The 16,115-nt window shown below is 49.5% G+C and overlaps 1 protein-coding gene across 2 annotated transcripts in view; it reads right to left on the bottom strand.

Annotated features, from left to right (window-relative positions):
• Positions 1 to 609: 609 nt before the first annotated feature.
• SPRED2 (sprouty related EVH1 domain containing 2) overlaps positions 610 to 16,115 on the bottom strand; it is a 115,006-nt gene continuing 99,500 nt past the window's right edge. For both annotated transcript variants that reach the window (XM_032410834.1, XM_032410835.1), the window contains exons 5-6: positions 5,929 to 6,078; positions 610 to 3,862 (exon numbers count right to left, since the gene is read on the bottom strand). In XM_032410834.1, the coding sequence (XP_032266725.1) occupies positions 3,197 to 3,862; positions 5,929 to 6,078 (816 nt within the window). In that variant the 3' untranslated portion in view covers positions 610 to 3,196. The remainder of the gene's footprint in view (positions 3,863 to 5,928; positions 6,079 to 16,115) is intronic.

Below are 16,115 nucleotides of genomic sequence, written 5' to 3'. Positions count from 1 at the left end.
TTAAGGCCCCTGCTCGGTTCTCTAGAGAGGAGCTGAAACATTCCCCTGTGACCCTTAAAAGACCCCACACTCTACTTCCTCTGGGGGATTGCCGCTGTAACTTTTGGGCATCCAAAGAGCCCATTTGGAAGGGAAAGTGGTCCAGATGTCACTGAAACAGAACCACTCTGAGGAGACCAAGGGTCTTGCAGTGTTAACAATTGTTTTCTGTGAGAAACCGTCTCCCAAACTCCACACAAACCCACCCACCCGAGGTTCGGCAGGAATTGGTGGAAAACAACTCGGAGGAAATACAGCTGTTCCCTCTGAGGAGCGCGCGTGGGGGAAGCCAGGCCTAGGACGAGGGGGTGTTCCCGGGGCTGTGACATACAGCATTCCTTTTGCTTGAGGCATCCAAGCCCAAGGAGCTGCAGTCTCCCCTCGGGAATATGACATAACCACAGCCGGGAAGGGCCTCACAAAAACAGACCAGTGTCCACGCGTCCTTCTCCAAAGGAAGCCCCTTCCCATCCTCTGTGCGAGAACTCTTGCGTGCGCCGAGGCTCAACCCCCCCCCCCCCCCCCGGCCAATCTCCTGCTAGACAAATACCCCAAAGTCAACGATCTGATAGGATGTGTTTATATTTACATGGTACGTTTTAAAGCAATGGCTACATTGGTCATACATATTAGAAACCATAAAAAAAAGTTAAGAACTAAAATGTACATCATACACTTGTATATATATTTTTTACACAGAGGTAAAAAGGCTTATTATAAAAAAATCAATACAACAGGGTTTTTAGTATACAGGTAAAGAATGAATTATGCTTCAGGCACTTTGTTAATGTGAGCAAATAGCTTGGGGGGGGGGGGTTGGTCAGAGGAAGCTTCCAAACAAATCTTTTGGTTAATGTTTTGTTACCACAGATACAAAAATAAAATCTGAATAATTTCTCTCAAATGATTGACGTCAGTATGGCAAAGCTGACTGGGAAAATACTACACACTGTTCAGCTGCAGTGTGGCAATTAGAGACGTATTTACATCAGTGTCCCTACGGCTGTCCTTGTGCCCTTAACCGCTCGCTGCCTTCACAGACCAAAACGTATAGGCGGAGTAAGATTCACTAGCATAACTCTTCAAAGGGGTGGAAAAGGACAAGGGGTAAATAACCACTAGACAGGGACTACAAACAAAACGCGGCAGGATATGTGTGTTCCTAGTGAAATAAATAGGGGCACTTGAACTGAGGTCTAACAAACCTACATTAGTGTTGTGCTTTGTAGAGAGGAGAGACCTTGAGAAAAGGCCCTGAGGAAACGCCTCAGGATGGGGGGCTTGGTGGGGGTCGGGGCTGGTCTCTTGACAGGGTCTGGAGGCTGGCTGGAGGTTTTCTACATGTTCTCCAGGCTGGGAAGCAGTTCTTGTTTCTTCCATCACCAGACTGACAGCGCTCTGCTCCTTTTCCAAGCAGGAAGGCCCAAACCAGTCACTCCAACAAAGGAAAAACGTCTACCAACTAACTCCTAAGCACACGGAGTATTTACACCGATGATCTGACTAAAGAGATGTGATGGGCGCTCAGATGAGCTGAAAACATTCCATGAAGGTAAGCATGGCTAGCACTTTCCCAATATGATTGGCAGACTGGAAAAAAGTCCCTTTCCTTGAAGACTGCTGTCCTGTGTGCAATAGAGAAGGGATGGGGGAAGTGGAGATACAGAGAGCAGGCCATGCCCTCAGCTGGCAATTACCACAGGGAAATCATGGCGGGAAGAACAGCCAGCCTTGACAAGCCTGTCCCCTGCGGTCTCCATGACGTTCTGATTGTACTATGCTAGGTACCACTCTTCACTTTTCTTCTTTCTGCAACAAGAAGATTTGGCTACTCCTTGCAATATATTAGAAAAATACTCTTTTCCAGCTAAGTAGAAGCCTCCTACATGGCAAGGCGACAGGTAGACCCAGACTGCTAACCTAACCATCTGTGCACCCGAACTGGCAAGTCTGGGATTGGAGATACAGGAGAAAGACACTTAGGCATTGGAAGGGTTTTTACATATGGCCTTGTTTTTTTCCCCCAAGTATAAATGAAGAATTTGGTGATGGGAAATTCAGTCCAGAATGAAAACAAAAACAGAAACCCACAAACAAAATGCAACCCACCACTCTTCAGATTTAGGACATTTAAAATGCACCCCCCCCCCCCCCCCCAGAAAATAGCCAGTGGGGGTGTGGGAGGAAGCTCCTTTAATTTTATTTACCACAACCTCAGTGTTTCTCAACTGTAACTCTTTGGAGAACACGGGTGTGTGTGTGCGACTAGACTATTTCGTTTGCAAAACAATGAGCACAATTTCTTAGTGTTTTCTTCTAATATTGCTAAATTTTTAGAAGTGGTGGTGACACAATTTTAAAAAAGTTCTACTTTAGGGGTTATGTGGAGGCTCAGAGAGACCTGAAATCCCCCTTCTCTAGCCCTGGTCCATGAGGATGCAATGCGGTTTAAGGAATTTTCCTGATTCACACAAGTTAATCTGAAGTTAAGGCTCAATTCTCAGTCATTTTATGGGTGAATGTTTTGCATCAGTAAATAATTGACAGAGAATGATGATGGGCTCCAGATAGAAACTGCAGCTTCATTGGGAAATTTGGCTTTACAAAAGTTAAAGCGATCTCGTTTTGGGGTAGAAGTTTGTTAACTAGCTCACCTCCTATACATAATCTGACTGCAGGTTAAAATACTTCTGGTGGGGTTTCATCGTTCTGACATTACCTATCCGCAGGAACCCGATGCTCCTTAGCGACCAGCAAGCTGAACCAAGAGAAAGAGCGTCTGGGAAGAACCAACTATAAACCCCACCCCAAACCGGCAGTTCCGACTACAGGCGCCTTTGCACTGGAAGAGGTGGGCAGGAAAGACATGAAATCAACACATGTATAAGACAGATTGATTACAGATTGTTAATAATACCCGAGTGTCTGTGCGGAGGTTCCTGTCCTTCGAACACTGTGTGCGTGCGTGTGTGTCTGGGTGTGTGTCTGCTGCAGAGTGGGTGGCTGGGGGAAGTGCAGAGTCCACCAGGCAGGCTCCCCAGGCTGGAATAGCGCCTCAAGTACCAGGGAGCGCGGAAGAAGGTGAGAGTATGTCGGCGACAACAAGTTCCCTTGTGGCTGTGGGGGGAGGGGGAGGAGGGGAAGGAGGGAAACCGAGTCACACGGCCGCTTTGTGCTTCCCGCCGCAGCACCTGCACATCACTCCGCAGTGGTAGCAGGCCCGAAGGGGCAGGTAACAGCACATACAGGGCGCCAGGAAAGACAAGGCAATAAGAGCCATCCACCGGAGGCAAAACTTCTCGTCGCTAGTGTCGCACGAGCACGGGTCTGTGTAGTCTCCCTCGGGGTCCGACATACAGTGATAGAGCATGCTGTCCGCACACCACATACAGCTCACGCGGCGGATGCAAGTTCTCACGGAGTCGGGCGCGTCCTGACAGTGGCCCCTCCGGTTCTCCTCGTGGTTGAACATGTCCCTGCAGTACTCGCAGCGGGAGCGCTCGCCGTCCTCCTTCCGCCGCCGGGACTTGCCCCGGGACGGCTGGGTCTTGATCACGCCGCCCCCGCGCCCTTTGGGGTCCTCGCCGAGGCCAAAGTCCGCCGAGTCCACGTAGGGGTAATTGTAGTCGTGCTTGGGGACCTCGCCCTTGGCAAAGCGCACGTACGAGTCGGCGTCCTCCGACGTGTCCGGGGACTTGCCCCTCACGGGCGCGTGCCGGTAGTCCTCGTAGCCCGTCAGCCAGATCTTCTCCCTCGGGTTGATGCGCACGATCTCCTCGTCGTCGTCGGGGAAGCTCACCTGGCGGTAGGGCCTCGGCATCGGCTGCCCCGGGAGAAAGGAGACACCATTTTATAGCAGCGGCAAAAACAAACAAAATCCTCCACTTACTTGGCCTTGACAAAGCCATTTCTTGAAAAAAATACGGACCCATCCTGGAATTACTGAACAGCTCCTGGGTCAGAGGTGTGTTGTAAGTTGTGATTCTCAATCCATTCCTGGGTCGGAAATCCTTTTGTTGAGGTACTACCATACATGAGGGAACGTGTGCAGACTGTAAAAAGGCACTTTGAATTTTTGGAAGCTGAACACACCAAGAGGGAGACACAGAACCTGAGAGGCCTCCCTAGGCCCCTGCCCACCTCCCTTCAGTTACCTCCTCCCTCTAAGGTGACGATGACTGCGGTCCTGATTTCTAACAGCTTAGATTGGTTTCACCTGTTTCTGTACAGTGTGTTCTCTTTTGCAAGACCAGCTTTTTTCCCGGTGAAACAGAAAAGCACGGGAGTGTACTGCCCCTTATAAGGGTGGCATCTGTGGGTATCCGTATGTATGCAAACAGGTGCACACTGGGTCACAATAGAACATGCATTTTGCACTGTGGGTCATGTTCAGGAAAGCAAAAAGGGATATGAGGAGCTAGGATACAGGGGTATCTTGTCATCTGGTTGGGAAGATACAGAAAGGGTAGGAGTGCAGATCCGGAGGCTGACTGCCTGGAGTTTGAATCCTGACAGGATCTCATAGCTGGTGAGGGGCAGGCTGGAATGTGAGCTCAAGCAGGCCAGACCCAGAGCCCCACCCCCAGCCTTCCAAACCCTCCCCTCCTGGCATTCTCCTGGAGGCGACAAAGTCATCTGGGCAGCTAGTCCTGCTGTGGCTTGCAGGGAGGCCCTGTCCAGGGGGGAAGGCGCTGAAGCCGTTGTTAGCAGACAGACGCAGGGAAGCCTGCCTGGCCCAGGCACCCTTGGTGTGGCGGAAAGTGAGATTTTCTACCTCGGAGGTCCTCTGGGGATGAAGGCTTTTTAAGGGGTAAGGAACATGGCTCTGAGTGAAACCACTGGAGTAAAATTCAGACTTTGGAATTTACCAGCAAGCCTCAGATTCTCTATCAAATAGCACAGGGCTATCATGAGAATGAAGAGAATCTACACACAGTGCACACACAACTTGTCACCATTATTGTCATTCTAATACTGTCCTAGAATTTATCACCTGGTAATTCTATCCATCACTCTCACCAGACTGTGAGCCTCTTGAGGGCAGGGACCACGTCTCACACATGTTGCCTAATTCCTATTAGATTCCTGACAGTTTCACAGACTTTGGAAAACCACAATTTTATATAAATCAAAATAAATCCTGGGAGAATAGGCTTTGCTAATTATTTTGCAAAGTAAGGACAGTCAAAAGGTCAATTCCCATCTATAGCTACCATAAAGTGATTTTTAAGAACATTTTAGTGCCAAAATATTAAGAAGCACACACTAGGATTTTTTTAGAGTTCTATAAATCTAGCTTTATGTTGAAAACAAAACTCTCACTGCCCTGTGTTCCCTTTTTTCTTTTCAGAGCAGCCTGGTGGCCACATCACCCTCCACGGGCACCAGTCCATGTCCCACAGTTTGGGAACCTGTTCCGCAAAACAGCCACTCGGTAAATATTTGTTGAATTACTGAATTCCAGATTCCAGCTACATCTCCCCAAGCAAGCCTGGGCCTGCAGCCTGCGATGCCAGGGTGCCCGAGCCAAGCGGACAGCATTCTTTAGTCCTGATCCTGGCTCCGGGCTTGCACACCAAGCCAGGAAGCCGTGTGCATAGAGGAACTCAGGAGGCAGCACAGCACTCTGGGTAAGCACACGCTTGCATCTGTAACTTGTCCCATCAAGGACTCTCTCTGAGCCCTCAGCCTTCTCCTCTATAAATCGGGGCCTCGTGGGATAATTTGTGAGGATTCAATGAGATTAAGCACAGGAAAGGTTTAGCACGGGGTCTGGCACACAGAAAACTAAGTAAGGATGTGCCGCCGCCACATGGAAGGGGAAGGGGGCTGTTCCAGAATCAGGAGCTGCCCACCCCGTGCTCTCAGAAGAACCAGACGGCTGCTCACCTGTTCGAGGTGATAGTGGTCCGTGGGGTATGAGTCGTGGAGGTGGCCCAGGGTATAAATCCTCCGGTGCTCACAGGATGTGGGAGAAGAGATTGTCCGAGTAGGTTGTTCCCTCTTCTGGGAGGAATTAGAAGAACTGTCTGTAGCTGTCTGTTTAGAGGGAGGTAACCAAGAGTTAATTGAAACAAAAACAAAAACCAAACCCACATACCCAAACCGAACATGCCGTCTACCCCCACTTGTGGTGTCTTGCTGGACTTCCCGAAATCTGGAGTTTATCTTGGCTGTGGGAGGCAGAAGGACCCCTAAAGGGCCCGATTGTCTAAACATGATGTGGCAGGCTCAAAGGGCAGAGAAAGCCAGCCACCTAACCCTGGAAAGTTGGGTTTGTTTTCTCAAATGTGGGAGCAGTCACCAGGCTTTGGGGAAAGGGTCTGCTACATTTGATCAAGAACGGTCACCTCATTTGTAGCCCTGGCTGCATGGGACCCTGGTGAGCAGGGGAGATGCAAACAGGCAAAAACCAAACCCAAGTGTTTCTGTGTGGAGCTAATCCCAGCCTGGGAAAGTCTCAGAAATAAGGATACCTCAAGGGTATCGTGGGCATTGGCTTTCCTGGGAGAAATTTTGTAATCTTTGGGTTGAAGGCAAGCCTTGGGGGTCACTGTAAGCTGGGGGAGAGAGAGAGAGAGAGAGAGAGCGAGGATCACACAGAGAATGAAGGCCCCTGTCTGTTGGTGGTGAGAGCTGCTCTCCCAGTAGAAGCGATGAGTTCAGACTGGAGGCTCTGTGACAGTGTCTTTGGAAGGTGATCAGATATTGGGATGGACTGTGGCCACCACCTTGAAAACCAGGAATCCTCAGAATCTCCTCCTCCCCTGGCTCCTTAGAGTCACAGATCCTTTTCCCTCCCAAATCGAGGAAAAGGTTTTTCTTGTATCTAGGTGTCCTATTTCTGGCAAATATCAAGGAACTCCTCCTTGGCTCTTGCTTCTCAATCTCCTATTCCCCTTGTCTCATTTGCTTCTTTATCTCTTTATTTTACATGTTTTGTGTTAGCATCCTGTATCTTTTTGGGAGCAAGGTTAAAACAGACTTAAGAAAATTATTTTTATACCCTCACCCCCCAACTTATAAAGTAATATATGCCAAGAAAAATGGGACCAGTATTTAGGACAAAGACAACCATAGTCCCACATTATGCAACTTAACTACTGCTAATTTTTAAAATTTGGTGGATATGTGCAGCACTTCTTTGGAGGCCAACCCTTCAGATTTTTTTTTCTCTAATCCTGTTTGGTCCAAGTGATGCAAAGCTGACGCTGTTTCTGATCCCTCAATCCAGAGTGACTAATTCAGATATGGACTCACGGTCTTCTCTGATGTAATACAGAGATTTTTCATGGAGAGGTCAGAAAAAATGCTGTCTTTATCTTTGAAGTTAAGATCTAAGGGTCCTAGAAGTCTGGAATCCTGGTGAGGGCACAGGGAAAGAACCTTCTGAGGAGGAAGTGAAGCCAAACCAGGAGAAGGCAGCCCCCCCCGCCCCGCCCCCTTCCTGATGCCATTCAAGCTTCTGGATCCCGTCAAGCCTGAATTTTGATCTACTTTAGGCTGTCCCCAGGGTGTGAGCGAACTCCCTTGGTAACTTCAGCCAGAATGCGTTGGATTCCTCACTGGGGCGCACTTTCCCCTCACTTCTGCACCCCCCCCCCCCCGGCAGTCCCGCCAGCAGCACACTCCTGCCTCTCCTCACTCCTCTGCACAGCAGGGCAGTGGAAGTGGGCACGCAGAGTCGGCTGCTTCTCTCCTCGGCCCCTTGGGAGCCACCCTACTGGCAAACAGCACATGCCGGATCCACTCTGGGGATGGTGCGGTCCACTTGGAGGCCCAGGGCTGCACCCCACCCCACCCCCCGTGGGAGGCTGTGGAGATTAGCGCCCCTGTGTTTTGGTGGGGCAGGTCTGTCAAATCGTGGGGTCCCTGCCTGAGCCGTCCGCTTCCCGCAGCCGTCCGCTTCCCGCAGGTCTGTCAAATCGTGGGGTCCCCGCCTGAGCCATCCGCTTCCCCCAGGACGGGCATCATCACTCATAACGGGTCTTTTTTTTTCCCCCTCAGTACTTCAGAACTCAGGGAAGAATTGCTATTTACTCCTCAAATCCCAGTAACTGAAAGAAACCAAACTGACACATAGGAATTCTTACTTTCTCCCAACTCTGTCCTGTTTTCCGGCTCTGCCCCACTCTCTGCTCACGTCCTCAGAGGTACTGACTGCCTCCCCCTTTCCACACACAGGTGGTTGTAGATCAGCCAGAACAATAAAGCCAAGAGCTCTTCCCCGGGTCCAGCTGCGCAAGTGCACGCCGCGTGCCAGACCTCAGCTACAGGGGCGCGGACGCAGGACGACAGGCTCCCGGCCGCGCAGGGTCCTGCTGACCAGGGCAGGCAGCCCCTGCAGAGCTGGCCTGAAATGCAGCCCTGACCCCCACGCCCAGAGGGGCGTCCATACACAGCACTGCTGCGTCTAGCTCTCATGAGCCCTGCCGAGGCCCACTCTCCGAGGGATTTTGCCGAGATGAACACGAGCACAACCTTTCCAAGTAAAAAGGTACGCCCTGCTTTAGGTAAACCCAGGAGATAGGGGATGATGTGTCATGATACAAAGGTTTCTAAAGATCTCAATAAATACTTCCTGAATGAGTAGGTGGGGGCCCTTCAGCGTGATTCAAATCTCAAGGGTTAAATTCTTAAGCAGCACCCCAATGATCGTCCTCTCGCATGTTAGAAGCTACCCATGTACTCAGCATCATGGTCACCTCCTTGTTAATCATCTGTTCACCCTCCTCCACCCTATTTTCTGTGACCTATGTCCAGGTTAACAATGTATAAGAAAGTCATTCTGAGCCATGAGGCACACCCGTGTTTTCCTAGAGTTCATCAGCCAACCAGCAAGAGCACCTCTTATACACCCATCCTACCTCCCTAACCCCGAACTGCCTCTGCCCACTGCACAGTCAAGTGCAAAGCTTCCTGGACCCTATCAGAAAACATGAGACTGAGCAGAGCCTTTAAATATCTCCTCATCTAATGACAAATTTGTATAGGGAGCAAGAAGGCCAGAAAGCTTTGAAGCGTGTCCACAGTTCACCGCCTCCTGCAGGCAGAGCTGAAGTCCACGCCTGCACTGCTGGGGGTCTGTCTGGACTCTGGCAAGGAGAGCATGTGAGAGAGGCTGCACTGAAGCCGAGGCTTATTCCAGATCTATGGTATCAGATCTTGCCAAGCAGTGAGTGTGACCTACAAACAAAAGCAATGTACTATCAAGGCACCTCCAAGAAACAAGGGGGGAAAATCTGCCTTTTATCCACATGTACGCCCCTTTTCTTTTTAAAATTAAGTAATCTCTATGCCCAACGCGGGGCTCAAACTCACGATCTTCAAGAGTCGTATGCTCTACAGACTGAGCCAGCCAGGCGTCCCATCCACATGTACTGCGGAACTGACTCTCCCATAACTCTGTGTCCACACACGCTGGAGAAATGCAGCCCACCTAAGCTATGCGCACGCGCGCACACACACACACACACAGTCATAAGCAAGATTCCCGAACATCTGTTATTTACATGCACAAGCGAATGACACCTACCAACCGACCAATCTGACATCGTCACCTTCAACTCGAAAACTCTAGCCGTGTTTTAAACTCCCCGTGCCCTCCAGGGGTTGTCTCTGTCGTGGGTTTGAGCTCAAGCAGAACAGAAGCAGAGGCTTCGGCGCCGCCCCCCGTGGACAGCGAGGGCCAGCACTGCTGCTGACCCGCGGGCGCTCCTGTGTAATGTGACTCGGCGAGCAGACCCAGAACCACTGCCACCTGCAGATGTCGCCTCCGAAAAATCTTGCCTCTGGCTTTGGGTTGGACTCTGACTCAATGTCCATGCCCATTATTCAAAAGATGTCCAATGAAGAAGTTTGCAACCTAATCGGAGGCACCAAACAACAGAAATGCGATGGAGTGTTCTAATGCTAAATAACAAGGTCTCAGCTCAGGAAGACTGGATGGGAATCATCCTCTAATTATAAAGTTGTGTGATTTTGTTCAAGGTAACAAGCTTTGTGTGGCCTGATGATGAAGCCCTCTAACAGGGCACAATGCTGAGACAAGACTTTGGTCAAGAAGAACCTAGACAGAACAGGAAGGTGAGAAAAGGAACGAGGGGAGGGTGGGAGCAAGGGTCAGAGAGTCTAAGATGAAAGAGTGGGCGCTGCCAACCTGAAAATCAAGAAAATAGAGACATGAGCGGCCTGAGCGAATCCACTTGGATCGTGGCACTCATTCCTTCCCTGGAAGGTTTTCGGGTTTGGGCTGAGTGCTCTGTGGGATGTGGGCTCAGACACACAAGGTGATACGGCAGGGGCAAGGCCAGGTGGCTTCCATCCTAGATGGGTGGACAACCCAGAGCAAGGCTCAGAGGAAGAGAAAAAGAGGTTCAAGTTTACCAGTGAACATCTAATAAAATTCTTCAAAAAGAGCAAGCTTCCAAGGGCCAAGACTCTGCAGACATAAACAGTACTTATTTTGAGAGTTCAGTTATTTCTTGTAATTCCCCAGAATTTAACAACAAATGAGAGAAACACACTAGAGCTTCAGAAGTTGATACAGACTTTTCTTCTGAATAACTGACTTTAATGTCCCTATATCTGACAACAAATCACAATCCGAAGTGCAAAAGATACTGCGCTGAGGCTGCCTGGTTTGGGTGGAAACCGGAATGAACGGGGAAAGGAGAGTAGAAGACCCGCGTCTGACGTTAAACCTGTGGCCGGCTCCCTCCTACTGCACGGGCATATTTTATAAGACAGCATTTCTTACTCTTGGAAACTTGGCTATTCTTCCCTTTCCTTGGGTTTACCTGGAAGTTCTTGAAGCACACGCACCTGTTCGCATGCCTGGGTCCGGAGAAAGCCTTCTTCATTTGGAAGGCGAACCTCTTTGACCAAGGGAAGCTCAAGGAAGGGAGGAGGGAGAAGCACCAAGAGGCCAGAGCAGCTGAGGAGGCAGTTTGCTTAAATTACCCATCCTGGGATGGAACCCTGGCTGGTGACCAAGGGCTTTTTGGGGCATTCAGGGTGGGTCAGACCTCTGCATTTTGAAGTGAAACAAGTGTTTTCACAAGGCTATGTGCATCCCTTCAGCTCCCCTTGAGTTTTCCTGCTAAATCTTTGTTTTTCCAAAAGGACCAGAATGGCGGAGGCAGCAGCAGGCTAATGCTTAAGGGCGAGGAAAGATGTGCCTGGGGCTGTTCTTTCAAGGACACTTGGAACTACTGAGGAGGCAGCTGGAGCGTCCTACTCGACTCCGCATCTGCGACTGTGAGGGGGTCGGCAACTGGCAATTTTCTTCTCCGTCTTGGGGACGGAGAGGAATGGGACGAACCCCACCTTCAGGAAGGCAAACAAGGATAGTCACTTCATCATCCCTGTGTCCCCAGGAACACACGAGCTGATAGAAGGAAACACAGAGTCAGGAGCCAAGCGCAAGGAGCAGCCGCATCAGGAGGTTAAGAGGCCAACGTGTTTTAAACAAGGCCTAGAAAAATGAAGGTCAGAAATGCTTAAGGAGCCAGACCATCTCACCCAGAAATCACACAGCCCTGTTAAGCACCAACTGCACTGTATCGAGAAGTGACTCCAGGCCAGGTTAGGCCAGGTGTCTTGGGACAAGCTGTTTGACTTCCCAGGGCCTCAGTTTCCTCATGTGTAAAACAAGGGGGAAGCATTCAGTGATGTCTGCGGTCTGACGGAGCTGTGAGCGGGCATGTGTAACCCTCCTCCCCTCCTCTTAAGAACATTAGGGGGTCCAAGGGGTTTGACCAAGACTGTTGTTGCCTCGCTGATTCGAGGGCCACAGGAGCCCTTCAGATTAAGGACTGCAGCCTTGGCTGCAGATGCCGCTATTTTACATCTTTAAAGGAGGCTACCTGGCAGTTATGACCGCAATTCATAGTATTTTTACTGCAGTCCGCCACCAAAATAGATCTCAACAGCTGATGCAACCAACGCAATATTCGACCTTCTTTCCACTGCAAGGGCTTCGCATTTTGTTTTTTTTAAAAAGTATGCACACACACTAAATATAAATGTATACTATTCCTCTCAACTTCAGGCCGGGTGACCGGACTGATGACACAAAACTCTGGGCACCTCCTGCTTCTCGGAAGACAGTAAACTGGATAGTTGAGTGCCTCAGAAGGCTCCTGGCTCGGGTGGCTTGACGAGCTGTTGTTTCTAACTCTTCGGTAAAGCACGCCTTCCCCTGGGTACCTGCTAGCCCCACAGACCTGTGGCCAGCCCTTCTTCCTTCAGTAAACTGGAAGTGGTCACCCATTTTGTCGACAGGTCTTTGCGACCAGGTAGCACTGTCTCACCTGTCCTCCGGGCCTACAGAGGGTCCAGGTGTCCTCTTTCAAAAAGGCAAGAAAGCAGCCGGGCATGGGCTCTTGCGTGGTGGCCCCAGCCAGCAGGCCGTGTGGGTCTACGAGGCAGCTGCAGGAGCAGGCGAAAGAGACGACTTTGTCCTTAGACTCTAGGACATTCTGCTCTCTGGGACCCAAAGGATAAAGTGGGCATTCTTTCATTGTGAAGAGAACAACAAAAACAAAATTCCCACTCATTGGGAAAAAAAAAAAAAAAAAGTCTTAGGTTTCTGAATTCTGAAGTTAGGTGAAATTCTGCTATAAAAGGAAAGGACTCTGATACACCCACAGATTGGCTTCACTGGAAGGGCTGAGGGGCTGGGAGCAGGAAGGCGGGGTTTCAGGTAACCCTGAATATGCGCTCTGTCTGAAGGAGGAAAATGGAAAGAATAGTATCCTGCCAGCCACAGCTTAAAAAGATGAGATGAGATGCATGTAAATGAAGAAAGACACAAGTGGGAGGGCTAGCAAAATGCCTCTGGGCTTCCCGAAACTGAGAGCATTGCAAAGCTTTTGTTTGAGCCTTAAGACGTATTAATTGCTTTAATTTAGCTATTGTAGGTATTATGGGGGTCGAATAAAAAGATCCTCCCCTTCCTATGCAATGTGAGCTTGATCATTATTGTCATTTAGAAGACAAAGCAGCTCCCACCCATCTTCGGAGACCCTCCAGCTGCCCTGTGCAGTGCTGCGTGTCAGCCAGCGGCAGTTATGGGGACGCTGCTTCCTGGTGTCAACCACAAAGCATACGGCTGACCCTCCCACCACATGTTTGCTTTTCTTAATCATCCACCATCGATCAGCTTCGCTGGCTAAACTTTGTAGAAGTAGCTTACATTTTCAACCTATCTTCTCTTTTCCGTAGCCTCTCCCCATCCCATTATGCCCCATCCCTTGACTGTTGAAAGTAGAGACAAGAGAAAACATTTTTGAGCCACTGATCATCTAAACGAGACGGGGGCTTTCCAGCAGGGACCCGGGGAACCTCAGGCCTCCACTGAAGTAGTTTGGAGCCCAGGCACTCATTGAAGAGGCCGTCGTTCAGGAAGCTACTTGGGAATCTTGCATATCTAATAAGTAACATTTACTGAAACGTATTGAATAAATACTTCCTCTTCTCAAAACTCTCTGAAAGGCGGCAGGCAGATGTGAAGTTTGCATTCTGGGTTGGCAGGGTAGGGAGCCTTGGTGATTTTATCTGCAGACATGGAAGTGCCACTACGTCGCTCACAGGATGGCTGTGAGGCCCACGTGCGGAGGGCCCGGCACCAGGGGCAGCCCCACACCACAGCGCCTCTCCTTCCCCTCCCCTGGGCCGGCAAACAGAGGCCCGGAGGAAATACATTCACCTTCACGAGGTTCTGAGTTCCAGAGGATCAGCGATCACAGTTCACTACTAGCAGAACCAAGTCTGGAATGCAGGCCTCTCCCTAGCTTCCAAACTCTGCACACTTGGTTCTCCCACCACTTCTTAGAAAATCAGTAAACGAACCCCCTTTATTGCAGAATTAGATTTGCCTTCAGTTTTAACGTCTGCTGGGATGGAGCAGGTAGAAAGAACTACAAGAAAAGGGAAATGTGGCGTGCTGCACTTCTTCCCCACCAAGCAAAACCTGGATAATTACAAAATGCAACGAATTCATCGTTTTCCTCCTTAAATCAAGAATGAAAACAAGCACAACTTGCAAATACTCAAAAGCCCATCTAGGACAAAACAAACTGCTTCTCAGGACTTTGGTTTCAAACACTTGCTGTAGGCACGGTTTACAAAACACCTGGGGTGGATGGGAGGTGCCTGGGATGTCATTAGGGACAACTCCTCTGAATAGCCAGAAAGTAATAAAATGCAGCTTGTGGTAAACAGGATGTCAAGGGTTCAAGCATAGGGCATGAGGAAGGACCAAGTTTTCCAGTCTAGGACAAACATGGCTGGAAGCGGATGGTGTTCCAAAAGATAATTTTCCTCTGTGAAGGAGGGCTGCCTGCCTAAAGTATGATGAAATGCCAAACGTAAGCCAAATACCAGCCTTTTTCAACTGGCTTCAAGGTGAGATTTTAGACCCATGCAAAATGATGTGGCTTGCTCTTCTCAATTCGGCAAAGGATGGTACCCAGGTTAATACCATTCTGGGTGCCCGGGAAGAGGAGGGATCTCATTACACAGGACAGATACCTTCAGGCACCAAGGCTTAATTAGGAATCGCTACCCGGAAGGGCTGCCCAAATCCAGAAACGATACTTAGGTGGTGGTAGTAAAAACCTAGAAGGCAGGGAAAAAATAAAACCTTATATAGGGGAGGCTTTCCTATGGTCAAGCTCTGAGTTGCTATTCTGGGGGCCTCTGGGCTGCGACACTCGCTCAGGAGGCTCCAAGTCTGTCACATGAAAGGGCCACACAGGGCACGGCTCATCTATTTCTCCTCTTTTCTCTCCCCTTGCCAATTTGGGTCCCAGAGAACCCTAAAATATAATGCCTGTATTTGGTTGTTGTCTAAAAAACAGAACAGCTGAAATATCCTAAGTATAATTATTCGACAGAGGAAGAGAAAAATAGGCGTGGTGAACCGGGAAGGCTGGGGGAGGGTGTTCACGGCTCCTCCACCAGGAGCTAGCCGTGTGATCTTTGGCAAGTCACCCAGTGGACTCTGAACTGCTTCCACAACCCAGGCTGTAAAACGAGGCGAATCCTGCTTCGCTGGCCAGGTGATAGGAACCCCAAATCCCTTCCAATTCTAAGACCTGTAATTCTCAGGAGTTGGCATGTCTACAGCTAACCTCGCCTCCCTGCAGGCCAAACATTTCCAGCTAATTATCTGCACGGTGGACATACCGCTTCCTAGCACCAGGCAGAGAAAACAGCGGGAAGAAGAGCACCTCCAGCCGCGGACCTCAACGTCTGTTGTGTCTCTTTATGTCTTTAAACCCCCGATGGGGGGGGATAGGAGGGACCAGGATTGCTGGAACTAAGGCATCTCTCCATTCCACCTTCTCCCTTGACCCCCTGGCCCCCATTCTGAGAAAACCCTGGCGCTCTTTCTTTAAAAAAAATCAACACGTGTATCATTTCATATCTCCAACAAGTTTTGCCCCCCCATCTGTGTTTATGCACCAGTGAAAAATACACTTCTAGTTCTTGTGACTCCTTCTTCTTATGCTTTTCTCCATTGTTTCCAATGTTATGTGGTTATACACTACTGTTTCCCGGTTTACAGATTTAGATATTATTTCAGGACTTCTTATTATGGAAGATGAAGACTTAGCTATTTTATACACCCCCAAGTATCTGTCTATAAAGCAAATATTTCTCCTAATCCCCAAGCTTTAGAGTCAGAATCCAGCCACTCAGCACAATGACAGCTGAAGCAGCGACAACACTTGACCGCAGATTCTAGATTAGCCTGCTCTAGAAGTATGTACACATACACACTACAGCTGCGTTCTCCCAAGACCACATCAAAATTATCCTTGTCTATCTATGAAGACGCTAATAACAATTAAAAAAGGATTGCAGACTTTGGCAGCAGTAAGTAAACCACCGGGTTTTAATGGACCCAACCCTAGGGAACAGGATTTGGGAAAATTCTTCATTAAATGGCCATAAAACCCAGAGCCGTTCTAGTTCTATACAGTCTATTTTTTTCTACTTCTCTCCTCCCCCCAGCCCCCTTTCCTTGCAGGCTCCGAACCCTCTGGCCTCGGAGTCCTCAACTGTAG

This window comes from Phoca vitulina, unplaced genomic scaffold (assembly GCF_004348235.1).
Source record: "Phoca vitulina isolate PV1807 unplaced genomic scaffold, GSC_HSeal_1.0 scaffold12, whole genome shotgun sequence".
Lineage (NCBI taxonomy): Eukaryota > Metazoa > Chordata > Mammalia > Carnivora > Phocidae > Phoca > Phoca vitulina.
Note: the sequence above shows the minus strand (reverse complement) of the source record. Positions and strands in the feature narration are given on the sequence as shown.